At 40.6% G+C, this 19,124-nt stretch overlaps 1 protein-coding gene across 2 annotated transcripts in view; it reads left to right on the top strand.

Moving 5' to 3' along the window:
* Nucleotides 1-18,586, top strand: part of DMRT1 (doublesex and mab-3 related transcription factor 1) — a 199,909-nt gene extending 181,323 nt beyond the window's left edge. For both annotated transcript variants that reach the window (XM_075597335.1, XM_075597326.1), the window contains exon 5: nt 17,136-18,586. In XM_075597335.1, the coding sequence (XP_075453450.1) occupies nt 17,136-17,222 (87 nt within the window). In that variant the 3' untranslated portion in view covers nt 17,223-18,586. The remainder of the gene's footprint in view (nt 1-17,135) is intronic.
* The last annotated feature ends 538 nt before the right edge of the window (nt 18,587-19,124 follow it).

Here is a 19,124-nt window from a genome sequence, read left to right as displayed (position 1 = left end):
AGCCTCAAGAATAGAAAGGCCAGATTAGACTTTGCCAAATAATATCTAAAAAAGCCAGCCCATTTCTGGAACAGCATTCTTTGGACAGATGAAACTAAGATCAACCTGTACCAGAATGATGGGAAGAGAAAAGTATGGAGAAGGCTTGGAACGGCTCATAATCCGAAGCATACCACATCATCTGTAAAACACGGTGGAGGCAGTGTGATGGCATGGGCATGCATGGCTTACAATGGAACTGGGTCACTAGTGTTTATTGATGATGTGAATTGACGATGTGACAGAAGACAGAAGCAGCCGGATGAATTCTGAGGTGTATAGGGATATATTGTCTGCTCAGATTCAGCCAAATTCAGCGAAGTTGATTGGACGGCGCTTCACTTTACAAATGGACAATGACCCAAAACATACTGCGGAAGCAAACCAGGAGTTTTTTTAAGGCAAAGAAGTGAAATATTCTGCAATGGCCGTGTCAATCACCTGATCTCAACCCGATCGAGCATGCATTTCACTTGCTGAAGACAAATCTTAAGGCAGAAAGACCCACAAACAAACAACAACTGAAGACAGCTGCAGTAAAGGTCTGGCAAAGCATCAAAAAGGAGGAAACCCAGCGTTTGGTGATGTCCATACGTTCCAGACTTCAAGCAGTCATTGCCTGCAAAGGATTCTCGACAAAGTATTAAAAATGAACATTTTATTTATGATTGTGTTAATTTGGCCAATTACATTGGAGCCCCTGAAATAAGGGGACTGTATGAAAATGGTTACAATTCCTAAACGTTTCATGCGATATTTTTGTTCAATCCCTTGAATTAAAGCTGAAAGTCTGCACTTCTATTGCATCTCAGTTGTTTAATTTCAAATCTATTGTGGTGGTGTACAGAGCCAAAATTATGAAAATTGTGTCAGTGTCCAATTATTTCCGGACCTAACTGTATATGCAGGTGGCCTTACAGAGTTTGTAATCTGTGTGGGTTTGCAGATCTTCCTGCACAGTACATCAGTGGCAGGGTCTCTGCTTCCTTCTGCAGTGGTTTCCGTAGGAGAGGTGAGCAGCAGCTGAGACTACCAACATTGAGTCAGGAGTCTTGTACTTTCAGGGGACTGTGTTTCTTACATAGTTACATAATAGATGAGGTTGAAAAAAGACATGTGTCCATCAAGTTCAACCTATAAATATGTTACACCGGGTGGGTGTGTTACTTTGCCTGTATGCTGGGAGGACTTAAATGTACTACTTAGAGAATTACTGTGTTCATTTCTGGAGACCATAGCTCAGGAAGGACATAAATGAGAGATTGTACAAAGAATATACACTTTAGGGAATATTAAAGGACCTTAGCATGTACAGGAGGAGAGAAGGGAGAGGGGGAAAATAATCGAAACTTTAAAACAAACTGAAGAGGTATCAACAAGAGAAAAAAAGAGAAGTGCCAGAATGAAAGTCCCTGCTCGGAAGCTGGAGTGTGGCAGTCTCAGGGGAAGAAGCACTTTACGAAAAGGGGTGGTGGATTAGTGGACTAGCCTCCCAACAGAGGTGGTAGACGCTAATACAGTAAGGAAATTCAAACCTGCTTGGGATAGACTTCCATAAATATAAAAAAGAGCCAAGGATCAATTAGGGTCTGATAGGCAGATAGGCCAAGGGGTTCTTATCTGCCCTACGTTTCTATGAAGTGAACGCCCTAGACCGTATTACATTTTAAACAGGGCTACATTTCCACTTCTTTTATAAGAGTTCCTTGTAAAAAATAAAAACATATATATTATTTATGTATAATCCTTTCTGTTTTAATAGTGTAAATGTTGTCATTTTTTGTGTGCAGGGTGTGTTAACCCTTTGTGCTCTCCTGCACAGTAGCAGTGACTTAAGAACGCCCCTTGGAGAAAAGAGCCCCGATTGTTATGGTAAAAGGATGCGCTTTCTGTGACCTTTGTTTGGCTGCAAAGAGATCTTCCAGGCAGACAGAAGAGAACAGTTGTTATAAAGGGGCAGAGGTGCTGCACTGCTGACACAAACAGTCTAACAGTGGGTGAGCCGACTAATGACCTCCTTCCAGCCTCCCAGAGTTGTCAATCTCCCTTTTTAACGCCTGCAGAAGTGAGAAGTCAATGCGCCGTTGTTTTATTTGACACGACTCCTCGGGTTAAGCGAGCGTAATCGCTGGAGGGGACAGATAAGGAGCTTGTACTCTGTCAGCCTGTCTCACTCCAAATGCTGCACTAAACGTTTTGCTGATGAGCCATAGATTGGGTTAAATAGCAGTGTAATTGCAGCACCCAGCTTGTGAGCCCTTGTAGTACATGTGTATCAGCTTTCGCCTCCGGCTGTTTGACAGGGTGGGTTTTTTTTCTCTCTCTCCGCTGCACATCGCCTGTGCTTTGCCGAGGCTTTTGCCAAGCAACTGTTGCAGAGCCAAGCGGGTTGTCGCCAGTGACTTTCTTACCTCGCGGGGGAGGGAAGAAAAAGGTTATAGAAATGCAAATGTCAAAGCTTCCTGTTGAGCGGCTGAAAATTACTTTCTGCCCACTGCACCCGCAGCATATTTCAGACGCGGCTTCTGCACTTGGGGCCTGTATAAACGGCGAATCTAATAAGGACTTCTCTCTGGGAAGAGCTGCAGAGTTTTCATTGTGTTTTCGTTTAACCACCAGAAATAGAAGTCATAACAGTATGTTCTTTTTTGTCCACTTTACAGATCACCCTCTTTTTTTTTTTTTTTTTTTAATCTCCCCCCGTGTTTGAAGCATAAACATAAAGCCTTTAGCTCTTTAGGGTTCATTGCATTTACAGTATTATTGCAGGGAAATAAGGGAAACAGGTGCTAACACATATATATATGTATGTATACATTATAACAGATGTAAATGCCTTGCAAGACATCTGGAAGGACAGGGTTTTTCCTTCTCTAATGGTTTGAAAAGATATAATGAATGTTCTTGCTCTCTTCCCTTTGACACAAGTTTTTCCCTTTTCTCCGATTCGGCTAAATTCAACCATAGCTTTGGTTTACGTTCATCTGTTGGACTAATGGTGGCTTTATAAATACTATACGAACATTGGACAAAGCACAAAAAAAAATCACCTCTAGAACTGACTAACAGTCTTATCACTAAAGAAGAAGGGTAAAACGGCAAAGCTTTTGCTTGCCATAGGGACGTTAAACATTTAATAAAAACATGTACAAATACTTATCAGATTTTCTTCTTCTTTGGGGGGAGGTGCCAGTCAGCTGCAGTAACCCACTGAACATACACTGTAGGCACATTTTTACTGAGAAACTCAAATTGCATAGCTATATATATATATTTATATATATATATATATATATATATATATATATATATATATATATATATAAAGCTGTGCGTACAGACAGTGGCATGTTTAGTGGGATTACTGCAGCTGACTGGCACCTTCTAAAACAAATGTAGTAAGCATTTGTAAATGTTTATTAAATGTTCAACGTCCCTATGACAAGCAAAGCTTTGCAGTTTTACAGTCTTCTTTAGTGATAACACTGTTTGTCAGTTCTAGAGGTGAATCATTTTAAAGCTTTCACTCCTTTTGAACATTAGTTATCCATTAAAGGTATCACTTTTGGCAGAGTTTTGTTCTTTTTATTATTATTATTATTATAAAACCCTTCCCTTCTGTCTGCTCTTCCACCTAAACACAGGACCATCTGTTTCAAAACCCTATGGCAGGAAAGTATTTAACCCCTTTCATGCCTGAGGCTAGAGAATAGAGGCACCAAAGGGGTTATATACAACATAAACTCCCTACAAATTCAATACAAAAAACATAACGTGCAGATATTAACCATGTAGTCCATAAGTAGCTGACCACATGGGCTACTAAGGGGTTAATATATGAACTTGTTTTACCCTGTTAAAGGTATGTACTCTTATCCCATATATTATAGGTTGGCACGCCTTATCTTGCCTATGTATATTGTGGCCATTATATACAGTACATAGACAAGATAGACTTAAGAGAAAAGCGTCCCACACGTGGACTTGGTGCAATATAAGATTTTTATTTTATAATATCAAGGTTTCGGTTCCTTCACATGGATCTTTCTCAAGACAGACTCATCATCATCAACTTGGGTTAGGTGATAAAACTGGCTGTAGCCCGATATCGTCAGGTTTCGAACTTTAGTGCATAACAGGTGAATAAGTCATTATTCGTTGTCACGTTTATTTGCAAACATCCACGTTAAAACAATATCGCCGCAGTAAAAAGCCCCTTATCTCAACGACCTGAGCCACTGATTGAGAAACCTGTGCTGAAGCAGGGATATCCTGAAAAACGGAACTGTTTGTGGAACAGGATCACTGGACTTGGTCTAAACGCACACCAGACCTTGTTTATTATTTTGTTCTTGCTGAAGCGCCAAAGGTAAAACATGTAAGTTACCTTGTTAAATCAGTCTTTTTTTACATTTAATGCCGACCTCTTTGCCTGCGTTCTGATAAATGGGGAGTATTTATCCAAGTCTCATGACTGCAGACCTGGGTCAGTATTGATGTAAAAACTCCGATTAACCAAAGAAATTTAAAAAAAAAAATCCCATTGCTTTCAATTGCATTTTGTTTCCTTAATAGGTCTGTTTATTGGGGGTGAGGGGTTTGCTTCAGTTTTACCCCTGTGTAGAGCCACTAATAATATAAATTGATGGACCTCAGGGTGTTTTTACGCTGTAGAAACTGAGGAAATGTCCCTCGCAGACACAAATGTTGATAGAGCCTGTTATAAAATTGTTTGCCCATCGAAATAGCTCTGAATCAGAAAAGTTTGTTAGAACTTGGGCAGCCGCATCATATGCGACGGGAATGCAGTTGGTTAAAGAAAGCATCGAACAACAACAAAAAGAGGAAAACTCAAGTGGATAATTGTGACTGAACGTTTTTAGGTAAAAGGAGCGGAAAAGGTGAACAAACCAGCAGGAGAATATCTGTCCTCTCAATCGGCTTCTCATTACTCCCATCGGCAGAGGCCCGGCCTTCCCATTAACTAGAATGCAGGCATGTCCTGGAAATGAATGCACTAATCCATGCGATCAGGTGGAATAAAGATCTCTATTCAGAGCGTTACCTTTCACACCTTCTTCTGAGCGCCAGGAATGAGTACTCTAGAAAGTACACAATGAACTTGTCAAACCGTGGGCGTCCGGGATAATCCTAATGACGTTAAATGTTAGTGACAGGGGCAGTAGTTCGTGAAGGGAAAAGGCATCTTATGAAGAGGGGGAAAGGAGTACATTTTGAAGTAACAGTCATTGGATCTGTTTGTGTGTTGTGTCATTCATTGTGCGTCCCCTGTTTTCTTTCATTATTAATGCTAAAAGCAGCAGTCCATTTAATTTTCTTCATTTGTGTACATTTTCCCTTTTTCCCCCGATTCTATGTTTTCTGTTTTGATTCTGCTAACGAATACCAATAATGTCTGTTTTTGTTTCGTAGGGTTTTTAAAATGGCCGCTGCTTCCCACATCCCCCGCTTCTTCGATGGAATAGTTTTACAGTTTATTTGATTAGGCCATTTCCAACTTGTTAAATGCTTTAATGTATGATTTCTAAGGAGAATTCAAATCAGGAGAACAAAAGTGAATCCACATATCTCACACAGGATCCCCGAGGCCCTACCATTTTTTTCAACCATCAAACAATCATGTATTTCAGTTTGGGACATCACTATCATGGCTGCATTAATGTGTCAGTCCCACGGCAGGTAAAATGGAAAAAAAACATCGGTTGAACTTGGCTTCAAGCTTCAATCACCCTAAAAGTAACAATTTTACTTACAGTACTTGCAGCCTGTTAAAAATAAAAGTTTCCATTTTTGGGGCGGGGGTCCACCGTGTCTAGCGGCTCGCATTGTAATTTGCTATAGAAACAACTGACAGAAAGTCTGAGCATCTAACGGCATCAGATATACATGGTAGAGACGCTGAAAAAGCATTTGTTTAACACAGAACAGTTAAAATTTTAAAACTAGACTTGAAAATGCGTCTGCTTGTCCAGTCTTGTTCTTTTAACCTAGTAAACATGCCACTGTCCTTAGCTCACTTTCATCGTAGCAGTGATTCAACAGCTCAATTTGGATTAGGAAGGAAAGATATAGCAGTCTATATACAAGGACGCCCGCTTTGCCCGTTTTGGATGCGTTTGTGACGTTCTGGTTCTAGATTGTTAAAATGGAAGAAGACTGCAAACTCAGCCAGGTTACGATAGGCGTAGAGAATGTGGCAAAACCAGCTGGAGTCCAGTGAAATATGTCACGTCAGAGAATGAGACATGAATCAGGGGCCCGTATTCAATATGTTACAAAGGCATGTTCCCTGTGCTGGAGAAAATGTCAGCCCCATTCATTTGAGGGAAGTTATTAGACTCTTCTCCCAGTACTGGGAATATAACAAATAAATAGTTTTGGCATTGGACTTAAAGCAAGTTGTGATCCGTGTCATGGAAAGATTCAGTCACGTTCAGCTAAAAATGTTGATGTGTACTGTAAAAAAAATGTATCTGCTTAAAATCATGCTTATCACATACTAATTATCCTTGATATATATATATTTATATATATATATATACATATATATATATCTGTTTGACTAATAACGGCGTCACAATTACAAAAGAGCAAAAGAAGTGGAACATCATGCTTTGGCAGACAGTCTTATCACTAAAAGAAAGTCGTTGCAGGTTGTAAAGCCCCTTTAAAGTTTTTGTATACCAAGGAATCCATATGTTTTGTTTAAAAAGTGCTACTTACCTGCCCATAGATAGACTATTATACATGGCCACTGTCATTCGTTCACTTTGGTCGTACGAGGAACCGACCAATTCAATGATCCATTTTGTCAAATTTACCCAATCGTACTGCTTGGGGGTAAACATATATTTTTAGGGCTTTATTCGATATTGTGCAAAGTGGCCGCTTTGTCCTTTATAGTGTAGTTGGGAAATGAGGAATTTTTTTTTTTTACTCTTTTTCCTGTGGAAGTAAACAGTTATATCACTTTAATATAACAAACTAAAAATGTTCTCTGAGTATAAAAAGTAGTTGTAACTGTTGCATACAAACTGATATCAAAGTTCACTGAAGGTTGATTTCATTTGCCTAATTAAGATCAAATTCCGAAGATCATATTATTATTTTTAGTGGCACCTGCAAGCAGTTCAGTAATAGAAGCTGATTTTCTTTTATCAGATTGTGTTTTCTTTTTACAGCAGAACATATCAAAGAAATGAAACGGCAATTATTGCATGATTTTATTGTTGCAAAAACCAATATTAATGAGTTTTGATGTTGCTATGGGTGAATTCAGAAGTAGTCATACACAAGTGATTTAGTTTGCCAATCTATTTTGAGATTCTTCAACCGATGTGCTAAGTTTGTAGGGCGTAGGGTAGGTTTAGAGTCTTTACTATATCTGCAATAGCTGTGTAGGACTCTATTAAATAATAGAAAATGAAGGGGTGCTATTTAATCCATAAAACACCTTCTGGCACAGAAACACGCCTTACAGCCCATTCATTTGAATGCACTTTTGGGTGTTTTGCTCTGCAAAAGATGTCTTGTATCCCTAGGCATGTCAACACAAGGTCTCTTCTCAGTGAGTACAAAGATGGATAGATTAGTTGATAAAGCAGATAAAACCATTGTAGCCAATTTCCCTATTACTATAGCACTTCCAGTCAACCCTTTCTGGAGTGAGCACCTATAAGGCCTCGGGCCGCTCCTGCTCTGCCTCGCCTGCTCAAACTGGAGCTTTTTTGTGTCCTGGCAGGCAAGGCAGTGAGTGCGCTTTGGGGGCGGGGCGGAGGCGGGGCTAGTCCCTCGCTCCCATTGGATGTGAGCAGTCACGTGACCGCTCCTCCGCTTCCCTGAGCGGCAAATTTTAAATTTGCCTGTCTCGCCAAAATACCTGAGCCTCCGCACGCGTGCGGAAGCGGCTGCTAAAGCCGCGCTGATGACAGATGCAGGGGGTAAGTGCATCTGCTCAACGCGGCTCAGCAAGGCTCACCCTACTACTGTATGTCCCAGGCCACCGACATGGTCCCCACATTAGCCTTTGTCCTCTGTGCCCATGTTCCAGAAGTGGCTGCCTGCAGCTTCTAACTTCCCTTCAGTGTAAATAATCTTTGAATTTGCTGCTATCTTGTTTACGGAGGTAAATGAAATGATGCTTGGGTCCCGCCAGGTCTTGGCTTTTTCTCTTGACTGTGCACACGTCCTCCATGAAGCATGTTTAATTTGCCACCTGAAATTAAAAGTGGCAAATTCAAAAATGCTTTTCAGGAGAAGCATGAAGTGATCTTAGGAAAACTGCTGCTGGCCGGCTGCAGTGTGCCGTTAATAACACTGTAACATACGTAAATAAAGCACATATAATCTATAATAGTGATAATCTCCTCAGAACATGGCATTACCAGCTGATTAATACCCCAGTTTAGGGCGTTCAATTCTGTCAGTCAGGGTATTAATCGCATGGTAATAATTGCTCGAGGGCTCCGCAAATTCAGTCCTTGAAAGCCACTAACAAGCCAGGGTTTAAAGATGTTTTTTTTTTTTAATTAACAAGTAATTAACCAAGCTTTAATGATAAGAGAGACAACGTGCTTAGGTATGTGTTGCCCTGCATGCCTGTTAGCTGCTCCTTGACCTTGGGGATCCATGGCTTGGCCGGTCCTTAAGCAATTATTTAATCCACACCCCCTGCGCCCGTTTCTGCGTGTGGGAATACTTTTACGCACGTTCTATCCCGACTTGATTCCGTGAAATACATAGGCCCATTTTTACTAAGCAGTCTTCTACCGTAAAGCCCCTTACAAGGCCATTCAAGTCAATAGGCTGTAATGACCCTGAGAGGTTCGAAAGCTTGTAACATATCCACTACTTGTTGGTTCCATAAAAGGCATCCTACCACCTACTCCCTTCCTTTGTTACTGCAGAGGCTGTAAAGTGTTTTCCAGGACTAGAAGGTGTTTTATGGTAGAAGGCTGCTCAGTAAATATGGGCCCTAATCCTTTTGAAAACGGGATGCGAGGATCTTTGTCACCACGTAACAGGTTTAGGACTTTTAATTCGGCACATTAGATAACCACAGACGGCAGCTCGTTGAGGTGTACAGTGGTGAACAGCATTTTCTTAATGCAGGCTTTGCTTGCTGTGGTTTTTAATTGTTGATAAAAAAAGATGTCTTACCACTGAAGTGATGCTGAGAGAAATGTGCATCTCATACAGTATTATCATTGTACTTTGACCACAAATATTTGTACTCGCTCAACCTTAATATCTTTAGGTAGATGCACTGAGGGACATATTTAACAATAGACTACAGTAACCCCTGCACTCTGAGAGCACAGCCCTTATTACATGCACTCAGTACCAATTGAACACAAGCAGAGCATTAAAATATAACTTACTTATTCCCAAATATGTAAGAAGTGTGATATTAAGCCACAAACTCGCCCATGAAAAACATATTTATCCCTCTGGGTAGTATGAGGGAATTCTGGTTAAATCCTTTCTACCACAAAGGGGAGGGAACAAGTAAAATTGCGGATAGAAGGATTATACTAATAAAGTGTTGCTCACTTTACACTGGCACCGAGTGCTAATATGTGATGATAATAAACAATGTTGTTTCAACTAGATGAGTCGTTATTTAGTCAATAAACTCTCAGAGATACAGGTATAATCTCTTAGGTCATCGTATCTAATCTGTTGCTAACCTTTAAGACTCTTTTTCCCTCTGATAGAAAAAGGAAAGATACATTATTTGAAACCCTTATTAAGTTTCCAAAGTTCCCCTTTTTTTACATAGTGTTCCCTGTGTATAAATAGTACAGATGTATTTGTTCTCTAGTTAATGCTGCCACAATCTAGAGATGATAACAGAGGTTCTATCTTGAGACAAATCTTGCTTCATTTAGAGCAGGAGTGTCCAACCTTTTTTTCAGGTTTGCCAATAAATGGGCACAAATTTGTTGGTGTGCAGCTGTCCTACTGCCCCCCTACATCCACTTTTCCATCCCCTCATTCACCCCCACTCCTCTTGCTCTCCCCGTCCTCTCTCGCCCATTGACCTTCTCTCTCACTAAATAACTCCACTGCTCTCGCTCAATTTCCCCTCTCACTCAATTTCCCCCCATCTTGTCTCACTCAATTCCCCCCACACCAATCACTCACTCAACCCCCCTCCCCCCATCTCCTCTTACTCAATTCTCTCCCCCCCTCCCCCCCCAGGCTGGTATTATACTAAGCGCTGGCGTGCGTGCGGTTATGATAAATACCTGTCTCCCTATGACAGTTTATCCAGTGCTGACACGCGCGCGCATGGCAGACAGCGTTGGCGCAGCAGCTGTGTGGAAATACAAATAAATGTGTAATTTCGAGCGGCTGTTGTCCCACATGACACTGTGAGCCAATCGCAGTGTGGCCTACTGTTATGACGTCATGGCCACGCCTCCTAGCTGCGCTCATCATCGTTTGGCCTATAGGCACTAAACGCACACGCCACGTGCAATGCCGTGCGCACGCACGTCTGCGCTTACTATATTACATGCCTAAGAATAACGGGAAGGGAAAGGCCTCCGCTCCCACGGCGGAGGGGAACGCGGGCCCCGTGAGCGTATGTGGGAGCTGGGCCCGACTTCCCCTAGTATCATAACGCGGGCCATTCCAAATGCTGTCAAAGTGGCCCACCTGTTAGCCACCCCTGATTTTTATCCTAAACAAGGCTAATGCTTAGGATCTAGTCTGTGAAAAGAGAAGAGTGAAACTGACTTGATTTTTAGCCAATATACAGTATTATAGAAGATAGCTTGATTCTACAAGCAGAGTCTAACTTATATCATTAACGGCCAAATATAAATCCCCCCTTTAGTGATCTTAAATGCACTGGCATCCAGGGGATAGTAGGACCGCTATCATAGTTAATTCAGAAAAGTCGGGCTTACAGAAACACGCATCGGTTTCATTTTGATGACTTCAGGAGGCCGCTTCATGGAGGGTGGATGCGCTTCTAGATGTCTAGATCACCTTGCATCCCTCCCTTTGAATTAACTATGATAGTGCTTCTGAATGGGAAACAACACCTTTCACTCTTCTCTTTTCCCCTGTCACAGACTATATCCTTAGCATTAGCCTTGTTTAGGATCTAAACAAAGCAAGATTTGGCTCAAGATAGAACCTCTGTTAGCATCTCAAGATTGTTGCATCATTAACTAGAGAACAAATACATTTGTACTATTTATACACAGGGAACACTATAAAAAAAGGAACTTCAGAAACGTAATAAGGGTTTCAAATAATTTCTCTTTTCTTTATTTTTTCTATCATAGAGAACGAGGAAGAGTCTTAAAGGTTAGCGACAGATTAGCTACGATGACCTAAGAGGTTAGACCTCGATCTCTGAGGGTGTCTATTAAAGAAATCATGAGTCATCTACTAGATTGGTCATCACTTGAGTCTAGGTGCAAAGTTCATCTCTCCTGTCTTGCCTTGAAATACTTTCTGGGCAAGCTACCCGTCTACCTGAACAAGCTCCTCACCCCTACCACATGCAGCACTTATCATCTGAGATCTGACTCTAAAAGACTGTTCATGGTCCCAAGGTTCAGCAAAGTATCCAGTCGCTACTCCTTCTCTGACCATGCACCCCACAACTGGAACAACCTACCGGAGAATTCTCACAGCCACCACCAGTCTAAATTCTTTAAAATCTAAAGTTGTCTCACATTTTAATCTGGTCTGTATCTGTAACATACGCCTATAATGTATATTATTTCTAACTGCGTGCAATGTCTTGTATATAATGTATACCCTGTTCACTTATATAACTATATTTGTAACCATGTATTTATTATTTGTCATCTTAACTATGCCCAGGACATACTTGAAAACGAGAGGTAACTCTCAATGTATTACTTCCTGGTAAAACATTTTATAAATAAAGAAATACTTGAAACACAATTGCTTATTATCACATATTACCACTTGGTGCCAGTGTAAAGTGAGAAACACTTTATAAGTATAATAATTCTCCCCCCAGTTTTACTCTTTCCCTCCCCTTTGTGGTAGAAAGGACTTCATCAGAATCCCATCATACTAAACACAGGACTCTTTGTTTCGTTCTTTTTTTAATGTGTTTTTCACTGGTGTGTTTATGGTTTTATATCACACTTCTTATATATTTCAGAATTCAGAGTTAATTTATAATGCTCTGCTAGTGGCCAATGGGTACTGAGCGCATGCAATAAGGGGCTATGTTCTCACTTCACCGGGGTTACTGTATTGTACACCTTTGACTCAGCAAGGATTTTAGGCAGAGAGAGGTTTATAACAGGAGATTGGGGGGATTTACACGTGATAATGGGATGTATCAATGTCGGTCAAATTGGATTACAGTAGTTAGGAGGGTTCTGAAATTAACTTGAAAAAGTGCCATGTGTAACAAAAAATAGCCAGTTTTGGACTTTGCTTCATTGTCCCAAAAATGCAAGCTCACAGCTATAAATTGATTATTATCTTATCCTGTGCTATGCCATTTAACATGCACTGGGGAATACAAGAGTACAGTGCAAGTCTATGGAGGGAATTCTATATATACTCTGATGCTGCCTTTCGGGCTCCAGTAACAATTTTTGGTAGAAAAACGGCTGCTTTGGAGTATGTATAATGTACCCTGAAAAGATCAGAAGTGAATGTTTGGAACACATGTGTGGTTTTCTGGCTTTATAATAGGTTTGATTTTTAGGGGATTATTTACTGAAGTGTCCAGCTGCCAAACCTGGGTAGAACTAGTGTAAAAGCTTTGCATCAGATTTATTCATGGAAAAACTCAAATTACCGTACTTTCAATGGGATTCCTTTTCTTCTGTAAATATGGTGCTGTTTATACGGCGTTTACCCTAGTTTTGCAGCCAGGAGGCTATAATAAGTACTAACTAGACCCCATAGCATATCTCTCCCTCCCCTCCCCCCCACTAAAGTATGATAGCCATTATTGATAGGTGATAGCCATTATCGATAAAGTTAAATTTATTTATTTATTTATTTATTTATAAAATATTTTACCAGGAAGTAATACATTGAGAGTTACCTCTCGTTTTCAAGTATGTCCTGGGCACAGAGTAAAACAAATAATACATAATGGACCATGGCAATAAACCCTTTCGCTGGTTATTAAAACGATTTTGGTAAAATACATTTAATCTCAAGGATTCCCGCATGTTTTTGGTTAGTTTGCCCTTGATGAGTCCCAGAGGAGATGTGCCCAGTGAATACTTCCTCCCAGTGCAGACACACATTAGCTCCGGGGTTATCGCCTTGTGTTTTTCAGACTACACAGACTAAAGAGGAAGGTCAACTGTGATCCCCATCCTTTTGTTTGCACACTGACCCACGCAGACGTGTATAAATAGCTTTCAGCAGTGGGACTCTATTGTTTTCACATTGGCCAGATGAGGTAGCAAATCTACTCTGGAAATAATGTTTCAGCACTGTAACAAAGCCAATCTGAGAACATTTACTAGGGCCATTTGTAAGAACCCCGGGAAGTACTGCTGTGCAGGGATATTTTTTTTTTCTCATTGAGAGTTTCACAATGAACTGTATGAAACAAGAACACGAAATAAAGTCATGGCAATTTGCACACAACAACAATGCATTGGCAGGGAAATGGTTAAAGGTGCAAACAATGATGCTCTCTTTATTAATAAAAAAAATGTTGATGTAACATTTTCATTGCAAGTATTTTGTATTGGTGTATCACAAGCCACATATACACCGTGTTCATGCAAAATGTGCACAATTGTAGGTCTGTTATATAGATGAACACTATATAAGAAGCACAATGTAGACAATCAACTGATGTTAACTAAATTGATGTCATTGTATTATGCCAACAAGTAACAGATACACTGAGGTAGGTTCATGTTCATTAAATGACAAATAGGCGTTTTTCCTTCGTAACTCGTAAATATGTTAAACTGTTGTAATCTAATCTGTAACACTAAGATTAGTATCAAGTTTGAGTTCAAAGTGTGGTTGAAAGTGTGTGTTCAAACTGTCCTCTGTCTGCTGAAACGCACGCCCGAAGCCGAGAACGCCACTGTCTGATTCCATAATCGATAACGCGTTGATCCAGCTGCTCATGAACGATACGTTGTTTTACTAATTATTTTTTTCGTCCTGCAAGCGACCGTCCTTTATCAGGAAATATTTATTGGATTATCAAATAATTCTTACATTTAATAATCTGCAGCTGGTCGTCGCTTATCCGACAAAATGCGTCCCGCAAACCTCCGTCGGTTAACGCAGCGGTGCGCAAGTGGGGGGCGCGCGGTTTAAGTGCCGGGGGAGCTGCAGGGCCTCTGTAAACCTTTACTTACGCTTCACACGCGTCGCCATGGCAACGCCGTGACGTCATGTCGCCGGAGCCGAGGTAAGTGGGGGAGAGGGGGGCGCGGGGTGAGGTGACCGCCAGCAGGGGGGCGCAGGGGAAAAAAAATTGCGCCCCCCTGGGTTAACGATCCGTCAAATTGCGGGTCCATGTTAATCCGCGGTGGTGAGCGTCGGATAATGCGCCCAGCGGACTGAATTATGCGGCGGATAAGGCATTTGACGAAAATCGTAACGTCGTATATCGGCGACTACCTGTACCTGTGAAAGACCTATAATTGGTCAGATTTTCCTGAAAATGTTGTGATTTTTCTGTAAGATATGACAAAAATAAAAGGGGTCCCGTTCTTTCTGAACACAGTGTATGTTTGACTGCATGTGTTATTTTCAGGACATTAAGACAGCGTCCATGCTGCCGAAGACCGCGCGGAGGCGTGCGCGGCGTGATCAGATGTCCTTAAGGCAAGGATCGCGCCCCTAGACAGCGTGACAGCAGGAGGGGGTGCGCGGTGCGCGAAGAATCCGTTCAAACTGATTCCTTGGAGCTACGGTCAGGTCATGTGAACGGTTCACCCAATGAGGGCGAACCAGCTCCGTGACGTCACAGACACGCCCCCAACGTCGCATCTACCTTGACCACAAAATGCTCCCGTTGAACGCGGGTGACGTCGCGCACGCTACAGCGCCGTCTTCGGCAGCATGGATGCAGCCTAAGTTGGCTGATTTTGTCTGTGTAGGGGACATATCTCGCCCAGTTTAAACATATGGTTGTGGGGTCAGCTGGCAGCGTTGTCATAAATTGAACCTTAGATGCACGGTGTTTTCCTAAAGTAAAATGCAGGATTATTTTCTATGAGCAGTGTCATTTGCATTGAGCCTTTAGCATGCCAATGTGCTTCAGTAAACTGTAAAAATGGTTGTAATCAAACATAAGTGTTGACACTGAACATGTCAGAGGCCGGTAAGGCCTGCCATGATTTAGACCAGCACCGGGCTACCAATGCATTTAGCTTAATTACACCATAGATTTCTCCATTGATGAACACAGGTTGAATTAACACATGAGCACTAATGTACCCTCTCACCATTATTGTTGTACAAGGAGCAGTGGCAGATGCCGGCAGTTAGTTACACAAACATTAGTATTAACGATTGGCCATTTGGAATTGGTGACAAACTGCAGCCTGGCGAAATCCTGAGGCTGAAACCAATCAGCAAGTTAATGAGGGGAGAAATTGCCACTACAGCTTCCCTTTAATTACATTCAGGCTTGGCAGGAGCTGGGAGGGAGAGCTGAGGGTAGGATCTCAAACCAGAAGGTCACAGGACCTGCCTGCCTTCATTTGTGTATCAAATGTGACTTGTAACTGCTTATATACATATGAACGGCTTGGTTTCGTTTAGTTTATTAAACATCATTTGTTTCGGGTAGTTTGTTTTTTCCAGGCCTTATTTTAAGGTCTGTTCCATTTATTAAGTAGACTTTTGTCTTTTTTGTTTATATCAGTCAGCTGCCACAAATCACTGTTTTAATTCCCACAGCCCTTTCTTTTTTTGTGTTAATAACAGTCATTTTGTTAATACAGTCTGCAGTGCTCAAATGTACGTTGGTTGATCTCCTATATGATGGATGCCATGTCAAATCGGTAGTAAGCTCACCATGCGGTGCTATGATCCGCTGTACTAATCTTATGATACTTAGTTGCTAATAATACACTGGGTATGGGGTACTGTGCTTTGTATTCTTTACCGCAGCATTAACCTCAGTCCCAACAAGCTTGCAGTCTAACTGCGCTGAGAAGAAGAGTTGATAATGTAACCTGCCCAAGATCGCAGGGGTTTGCCAGTAGGTCTCCAATCGGTTCTCCCACTTCAAAGATCATTTGGTTTATTCCCCTCACATTTGTTTCCGCAATTAACATTTAATATACAAGTATGTTACAATGCATTAGTTATTCCAACAGTTATTATTGTATTTAAACTGCTATCACTTATCTTGTTGAGCAAGACGTCAACAAACAAACCCCGTGGGTAAGAGGCTGTGTAAAGCATTGATGATACAGTTATTTGGAACACAGAGAAGCTTTCATTGACATTTGAAAACACCTTAATGTATTAAATAAATGCCATGTGCCTACTTTGTATAGGGTGGAAAGAAAATAAAATAGCACACCAGTCTTTTCGAAAAAATAAATGGCATAGAAGGGTGAGTAGCTGTGTTTGGTCCTTTCTTCCATGTAGCAAAATCGCAGAGGAGGGAGAGGGAGAAGGTGCTATGATAACTTTTATTGGACCAACAAGTAGTTGAAATATTACAAGCTTTCGAACGTCTTAGGGTCCTTCATCAGGTGTCGAAGGACCCTGAGAGGTTCGAAAGCCTTCTCCCCTCTCCCTCCTTTGTAATTTTACTACATGGAAAAATAAAATAATTTATCGTACAGTTAACGTTTCGATGTAAAATTACACCTTCTTCAGGATTGTCTACCAGTCTTCAGATCTGAATTTACATTAACTTGTGTTCAATAACATTCCCTATGTGCAAAGTTTGTGCAATGTGCTATTATGTACACAGTTACATCCATTGTGACTGGGGGTCCCAAATAATGTCCTGAAAGCAGAACTACATTATTTTGTGCATCATGTGCCCCACCTTCAAAATGAAATCAAGAGTTTAACTTCTTTTCTCTCCCCTTTCTCTCTTCTTCTTTTTGCAGTGTTTTCCCCACCCAGCAGCCAGGATTCCGGGTTGGTTTCCCTGTCCAGCAATTCCCCCATTAGCAATGAAAGCACCAAAGGTGTAGCAGAGTGTGATGGTTCATCTGAGGCTGCCACCTTCACTGTAACCTCTGTCATAGATGATGGGGAGTGAGAAGGCTTTCATGGGCAGCTAAATGCAACTCTTACAGAGAGAACCCATCCCCAGAAATACGTAACAAGTGCCAGGCACACACACTGTTATTTGTTTGCATTTCGCAGAGCTAATGAAAATATTTAGTTAGTTTATTATTACTTAAGCTGACCGGCAAAAGAAAAAGTAATGTTTTAGGCTAAAAGTTTATGCAATATCACCGTGTCAACTTACTCTGAACAAAAATAAAATGGTTTGAGCTTTATATTGTACGCATAACATCACTATCAACTGGTCCTGATGAAGGAAATAATAGATTAAGGATGATCGCACATCAACTTTCAATGATCAAAATAATAAATAATGGCTCAAATTTGGAAGTCCAAATAGGACCTCCAGGCATTTGGGAATCACACACATAGTCCGTTTTGAAGTTGCTACAGTAAATATCTAGTTTGTTCTTCCAATGTGTATCTGTGATATAAAGGTGTGAGATACACTATTAGCAGTCAAAGACAATCAAGAGTTTTTATTGGGCAGGATATTGTCTATCAAGTCACAATGGCATTTTCTGGAATTAAAAAGGGGTTCATTAATGTGAAGACTTGTTTAACCATCCCTCCCAACTTTATTTTCTGTATCCCCCTCTCCCGACCCCTTACTTATACAATATGTGAAAATCAATTTTTTTTAAATTGTTTAAAAGGAGTTAATTGCAGGTGATCACCAAGTTTAGAACAAAGTACTCCGTAGGTACAGTATGTGCCAAGGTTATTTGGATAATGCACATTTTTGTAGATGAAAAAATAATATTGCATTCATTTCTACTACAGGAAAGATTTTATATTTGTAAATGTCAGATAGAAACAGATCCTAAACTCTTGTGTCCAAGTTTAAAGTCGTTTCTAAATAATACTGGGGAAGCAAGTTATTCTGTTGAATTAAAAAGCTGCCCCTGATTTGCATTGTGAGTTTTAGAGTTGTTGTAGGATATTATATTAGCTGGACATAACGTTTTAATAACATGCACGTTTAACATTCTGCATTGTGACGATTAACCTTAGGACCATGCATCATACACTGTATTTATCTTTTGTCTGGAAGTGAACGTCCTACAAATGTTACTGTGCATTTCTAGGATCTTCCTTTTGTTGAGATTTCTTGTGTTACAGAAACAAAACTGAAACTCGTTGAGAGAAGAGGGGGGAAAAACATTGTTCTCTGTTGTTGCCGCAGCTGTACCTGAAATAAAAAAAAATGTTATTGATGACTGAATTTCCTTGTGTGTATATATTTGGTGAGCTGTATTAAAATAGAAAAAAAAAAAGAAATTACTTGTATTTTCTTCGCTTTGTGCTTTTGAAAACATCTATTTGATTTCACCCCCATCTGTTGTAATCAATAACCTGACCATCTTGTTTTTTATTAAATGTACTTACTCTTAATTTCATCCACCAGTGGTTTTAGAGAGAATAATGTGGAGTTACCTATATGGGTTTGACATTATAAATCACTTCTTGAGGCTGAGTGGTATAGCAGTATCGATTGATCCTGATATATCACAGAAATTTACTGTCACTTCTGTTTTCAATTAAAGATACAATCAGTCAGATAATGACTTAATTGGATTTTACAGGAGATTGAGTTTTATTGCCTAGTGCTTTACGAGTTTAGTTAAGGGAGATCATTTTATCACACTTGTCAGCCAGTAACTGCAGTCCCTGTGCCCTTCTACTGCTGCTATTGTCACAAAGCCATACAGAATAGGGCATGGAAAAATTATACTTATGGCTTTGAGAATATATACAGTTATTATAGAGAAGAAGAAAAAAAAAAAAACACTTACAAGCATGAG

Source organism: Ascaphus truei, chromosome 1 (assembly GCF_040206685.1).
Source record: "Ascaphus truei isolate aAscTru1 chromosome 1, aAscTru1.hap1, whole genome shotgun sequence".
Taxonomy (NCBI): domain Eukaryota; kingdom Metazoa; phylum Chordata; class Amphibia; order Anura; family Ascaphidae; genus Ascaphus; species Ascaphus truei.
This window is presented reverse-complemented; position numbering and strand designations above follow the sequence as displayed.